The sequence below is a fragment of the Pinus tabuliformis genome, chromosome 4_2 (genome assembly GCF_031772625.1).
Source record: "Pinus tabuliformis cultivar Carrire ecotype Pingquan chromosome 4_2, CPIR1, whole genome shotgun sequence".
NCBI classification, from domain to species: Eukaryota; Viridiplantae; Streptophyta; class Pinopsida; order Pinales; family Pinaceae; genus Pinus; species Pinus tabuliformis.
The window spans coordinates 207,900,338-207,906,013 of record NC_142304.1 but is presented as its reverse complement, the minus strand read 5'-3'; the positions used below and the strand labels follow the sequence as shown (position 1 = coordinate 207,906,013).

The 5,676-nt window shown below is 33.2% G+C and overlaps 1 protein-coding gene across 2 annotated transcripts; it reads left to right on the top strand.

Annotated features, from left to right (window-relative positions):
- The first annotated feature begins 914 nt into the window (after nucleotides 1-914).
- Nucleotides 915-3,257, top strand: LOC149168845 (protein TIFY 4B-like). 2 transcript variants are annotated; one of them, XM_089426977.1, is made up of 7 exons: nucleotides 915-1,300; nucleotides 1,392-1,579; nucleotides 1,696-1,964; nucleotides 2,097-2,187; nucleotides 2,272-2,464; nucleotides 2,556-2,613; nucleotides 2,739-3,257. In XM_089426977.1, the coding sequence occupies exons 1-7, from the start codon at nucleotides 1,177-1,179 to the stop codon at nucleotides 3,070-3,072; spliced, it is 1,257 nt and encodes a 418-aa protein (XP_089283103.1). In that variant the 5' UTR covers nucleotides 915-1,176; the 3' UTR covers nucleotides 3,073-3,257. The 2 variants fall into 2 exon arrangements, with proteins under 2 accessions (XP_089283103.1, XP_089283105.1); XM_089426979.1 differs by having other exon boundaries at nucleotides 1,702-1,964; nucleotides 2,739-3,248.
- The last annotated feature ends 2,419 nt before the right edge of the window (nucleotides 3,258-5,676 follow it).

The following is a 5,676-nucleotide window of genomic DNA, read 5'->3' as shown; positions in this document are numbered from 1 at the left end:
TAATTATGAAAATACATTAGATAAACCCATTTTATTTTAAAAACACATTAAATTTTATTTTAAAAACTGATCTAAAATTCATACATCTTAAAATATGCTAAATGAAAAATCCCAACCATCTAAAAATATCTACGCACTTTAAGCAATATATTCATCCAATAATTGATAGTGGAAGTTGATTCTTTACTCATCATTAAAAACATACACCATTCATTTACATGTGAGGAATAGTCAATCTGAATCATAACTGATGACTTAATGCAACAGAGCTATCTCAATGAACTAATAATATTATCATTGATGCTTTCACTAAAAAAGGATTGATCTTGAGTGCAGGTGAGCAGGGTCTTTTGGGAAATGACTAATCCTAGCAAACAAATAAGATAGTTGAGGTGTCAACCTCAAAATAAACATACTTAGCAAGTGTAATGTGGGACACACCACACCTCTCCCATCCTACAAGTAGTCATACATCCACATTATAAAAGCAACTAGAGGGGTTATACCACATTCTCATATCATCCTCCCACCACAAATAATAATAAGGGCTTATTCTTAAGGTTACATCAACTTTTATTGACCTTTATACCAAGTACACTTTCCTATTAGTAGTAGGTATGAAGGGATATTTTTTGTATTTTTATTTTTAATAAAGAAGACATATAATGCTTATATTTATAATATATAGTCACATGTATTGAATTATTAATTATTATTTTTAAATGTTTTATATCATATATGTAAATTATAATATTAAGAAATTACAAAGAAGTTTTTTTTTTATAGTATTTTCAAAGTTTATTAAATTATAATAATAAATATTATATAAAAATCCTTGGAAAATTTTGATCCAATAATCCCTGGATGCTTGAGGGTACATATACCCACTGACAATACACGCTCATTTTATACGGGATATGTTCCCCACACCCCATCCATGCTTCTGTCCTCTGGCTGTGCTGTATTCCCCCCCTCGCTTCCCAGTCCACAGATCAATGACAGCACTCTTTTTGACAGGATGGAGAAGGGAAAGGATTCATCAACTCAAATCCAATCCAGTACAGTCAAAAAATTTAAAACAATAAGGCAATGAGTTGATTAGATCTAAGGTCCATTCCCTTGTTCTCTGCTTATGCTGCGCACAGAGCGAGCAAAATAAACTCAGAAATCAGCAAAATGCGAAGCGGAGAGCGAGCACCAGGCTCTCGGCCGAGTCTCGACAAGCCGTTAGAAGAGCTGACAGAGGAGGATATCATCCAACTTACCAGAGAAGATTGCCGTCGCTACTTGAAAGAGAAGGGTTTGTATTCAATACTATTTATACTCATTTACTGCACTGCAAATCTGCTTCACACATTCTGAGGCATTTATGTTGTTTTACAATCAAACAGGAATGCGGCGACCTTCCTGGAATAAATCGCAAGCGATTCAGCAAGTTATTTCTCTCAAGAGCCTGTTCGAGTCAAAGCCGAACCAAGAACCGAAGAAACCCTCGAAATATAAGCCTGCGACGCTCCAGCTCGAAACCGCTAGGGATTCTACTTTCGATCACTCAACCGTCTCGCAAGAACAAACACTCGTAAGCATGATCAAACACCTTTCCATTCAAGCCTGTAAACGGGTCAGTGAATGTGATATTTATGGCCATTGTAGCCGTTGTCATTAAAGTTCTTGCTGAATTGTCTTTTAAGTAAGTTTCAGGGCGTTTCTTGGAGCAAAGATGTGCCTAATAAAGGCATATCAGAAAGGCAAGGTTTATGTTCAGATCCAAAGGAGGCAGCTGAGATTCCAAGATTAGGAAATAAATCCCCTCAGTCCATTGCAGAAGGTAGGCGATGTACGCAGGACAGCCATGGCCCAAGATCAACGCAGCCCTTTCTTGGATTGCCTGCAAATTTCAAGAATGATTGCAGTAATAGGCTGCAATTTCACACCTCAGAGTCTCAGTCTGATACAACATTAAGGTATTCATTTTTTCTTTTAGGAGACAAGATAGAAGTTATTTTACTTGGATTTCTTCATAAAGATGGATCTGATTGATTGAACATGCGGGCAATTGAATTCCTATCTCTTTCTTTTTGTTATCTCAAATGCAGATCGGAGGATTCATTTCAGCAACCGACGGCTCAACTAACGATATTTTATGCAGGAATGGTGAATGTGTATGATGACGTGCCTCTCGATAAGGTCTTTTAAATTTAGATGTTTGTTGTTTAACAGTTTGGATTGGGTATATATGTATCAGAATCAGTTAGTAGCCATTTATTGCAGGCACAAGCTATTGTGCGTTTAGCGGGCAACGGGAAGCATATACCTCCACCTCCGCCTGTATCCAATGATTTCGCTGTGCCGACTGGATATCAAGATGCTAGAAATGCCAAGCATTCTACAGCATATGCTCCAAGGCCAGCAATATCTGTGCCAGATGTCCTAGTCTCCCCAGCTCCCAGCGAGTGGCACAGCGGTAATTACAAAGTCTAAGAGGTCATGACAGACAAAAGCTTCTGTTAATGTCTAGCTGTGTTATTTTTTATGAGGTTTCTTGATTTTTGCAGAGCTTTCAAAGTCGAGGAAGGCACGTGTACAGAGATTTTTGAAAAAGCGAATGGACAGGTCTATGATCTTCCTTTACTTACCTGGTTCATTGGACCCTATACTGTAGACAGGTTAATCAAATTCTGAGAAGCTTTTAAAACAGTTTAATGGCTATTTTAACATTTGCTTTAGGGAACTTTCAGGGGTCGATTGAAGGCTGCTTCAGCTTCTGCTACTTCAAAGGCGCCATCATTTGATATGTATCTGCAAAATCCCCAATTAAATTTACCGACGCAGAGCGATAATAGGTCATTCCATTCTAGTTCTAGACTCTATGGTCAGCATCCTCAGCAACCCTTCAACCGACAAAAATGCAGTCAATCTAGTGGAAGTGAGACGTCATCTCCGACAATACCTCCACAGACCCCTTGCCGATCTTCTTCTTCCTCCCATGCTAAGGCTGAAGATCACATGACTTCGAAACATCAAAACGAAGGAGACAGTGTCAATACATGCAATGAAGATAAATGTTTCTAATGCCCCGTCTGAATAATCAGTCTCAGAGTATAATTTCCCCTCTCTCTCACATTTCTCGGATTTCCCCTCTCTTGAAGATCAACGCGCACTATTTCCAAAAAAAAAAAGTAATATATTGCGCTTGAATTGAATCTGGTTTTTTTTTTTTCATTTTTCGCTGTTTCCTTGGATTAAAACACAGAGGCGAGGGTTAAAAGTTGGTAACTTAAGAAATGTTCCTCCACAGCATTAGGTCGAAAACGCTCTGCAAAAAATTCACTCGGTCATTATTTACCTACACTCTTCCACAGCATTCAGTAGAAAGCACTCTGGAAAATTTGCAGGGATTCTTTACTTGACATATATTAGCGGAAAGGATGAATTCAGTGACGTCTGTTTGTCATCAGCTTTAAATCCGTCCAGAAAAGTTTAATTTAAATCGAATGCATCCCATGAAAAGGTTAATTCGTGTTTTTTTTTTCTTATTTGAATTTTGTCAATTTTTAAAATTATATATTTTAAATAAATAGAACTATTATATAAATGGATTTTGATTAGAAATTTTTAAAATTATTATGTGTTAAAGAAATAAAATTATTGTATAAATATATGTTGAGGATGAGGAGTAATAAGAAATTATTGAGAAAAAAAATTTGAACTTTATTTTTATGTTTGTTACATCAATAAAAGTATTTCAAAATTAGCATAATTTTAATAAAATTAAATTGTTAAAAGACATTGTTTTTCATGTTTGAATTTTTTAATTTTATAAAGTTGATAAGCTTTTTTATTTCACAAGGTTTTTGGAATTAATAAATGCCAAAATTCATATAACTCTGGATTGGTTTTCTGGTCTTTTTTTTCTTTTCTTTGGGTTTTTTTATTTAATAATTTATGTATTAATTTTTATGCCTTAATTATTATAAAAATGAATAAAAATCTGTTATTCATAAGACTTAGATAATAGGATAATCTGTTATTCATAAGACTTAGATAATAGGATTATAAGGTTTTATACCAATTAATCTGGTTAATTCTGGAGTAAAATAAATAAAATTATAAATTGAATTAATTAATTAATTGAAAATAGATATAATTTTTTCATTAACTTTTATTTATATTTTAAATAGAAATTGCTTTGTCTCTAATATAATATAATTAATTTGCCCACGGGGGTTTGGATTGACGGTGAATGGGTGCGTTGTTAAGGCACTCCTTGTGATAGGTCACCGGTTCAAATCTCATTATTTAATATAATAATATTATTATATGTTTTTTTCTAATCTTTGATGATTAAAAAAGTTTATTGATTAATTTAGTTAAATGCATGCATTTCTAATCTTTGATGATTAAAAAAGTTTATTGATTAATTTAGTTAAATGCATGCAATTTACACTTAATCGTAAATAGAAATAAAACTAATTATATGTCTCTCTCCATATCTCTTGGTCCTATCTGTTACCCAGTCTAATGTTTTCTTGGTCAAATGTAGAGTTAGATAACGTGCTAATGTTGCTATTCTGTGTCAAATGTAGCTGTTAGATATCCTGCTTTCTCTCTTTATACTGCACCCATGATCTAGTTCTTCAACTTGTCTTGATGATGAACCACACTTGTTGGAGCCGTTAGATAACGTGCTCTCTCTATTTATATTGCAGCCATGATCTGGTTCTTCAACTTGTCCTGCCAAATGAACCCATGATCTAGTTCTTCAACTTGTCTTGATGATGAACCACACTTGTTGGAGCCGTTAGATAACGTGCTCTCTCTATTTATATTGCAGCCATGATCTGGTTCTTCAACTTGTCCTGCCAAATGAACCACGCTTGTTGGTTCAAAACGCTTCGAAAAATGTATTATTATGTGATTTCCGCCAAAAACTCTTCTCAAAAAACTTGATATGGATCACAGAAGCCTAAATTCAACAATATTTGTATTATAATAAAATTATACAATATTAATATTTTTATTCACATGTACACATTTTCCATATTTAAAAATGAAGTAATTTTTTTTTGTTATTGTTCACATTTGCACATCATCTCACATCAAGTGCTTTTTTCATCACATCTCTCTACATTTCATTTTGCAAGATTTCTCTTTTTTTTAGAAAATCTAAGAATCTGCATGTATTTGGATCAAATTTTAATGGGATTTTCTATGTTAGCTTTAGCTTCAACATACAATATGCCAATATTTGCAACCATCACCTCATTCTACATTCAACAATCATCATTTCTTTTAACTTGAAATTACTTATTAAAAATAAAAACAAAATGGGAGAAATAATGATAAAAATCCTACACAACAACAATACACATAAACCATGACTCTATTACTTGGTTGGTAGACATGATAAACGTCAAAACATTTGTTCCATTATACATCTCACATTGTCCTAAATAAAAATAAAAAATCAACAAAGTTATAACTTTATTTTAAATTATTATTATTATTAAAAGAATTAATATATGACTTTAATATATATATATATACATTTTGAAAAACATATAACAATATTCTTAACCATGGAGATTCTTAACAATACCATGCTTTATCAATACTACATGCTCAATATGACATGTGTTGATATGACATTTTTTTTAATTAATTAATTTGAGACAA

Excerpts from the sequence above, each read along its gene's own strand:
- LOC149168845 (XM_089426977.1), top strand. The coding sequence starts at position 1,177 with ATGCGAAGCGGAGAGCGAGCACCAGGCTCTCGGCCGAGTCTCGACAAG. Across the intron at positions 1,301-1,391 it reads TCGCTACTTGAAAGAGAAGG|GAATGCGGCGACCTTCCTGG; the intron begins GTTTGTATTCAA and ends ACAATCAAACAG. Across the intron at positions 2,614-2,738 it reads TTGAAAAAGCGAATGGACAG|GGGTCGATTGAAGGCTGCTT; the intron begins GTCTATGATCTT and ends GGGAACTTTCAG.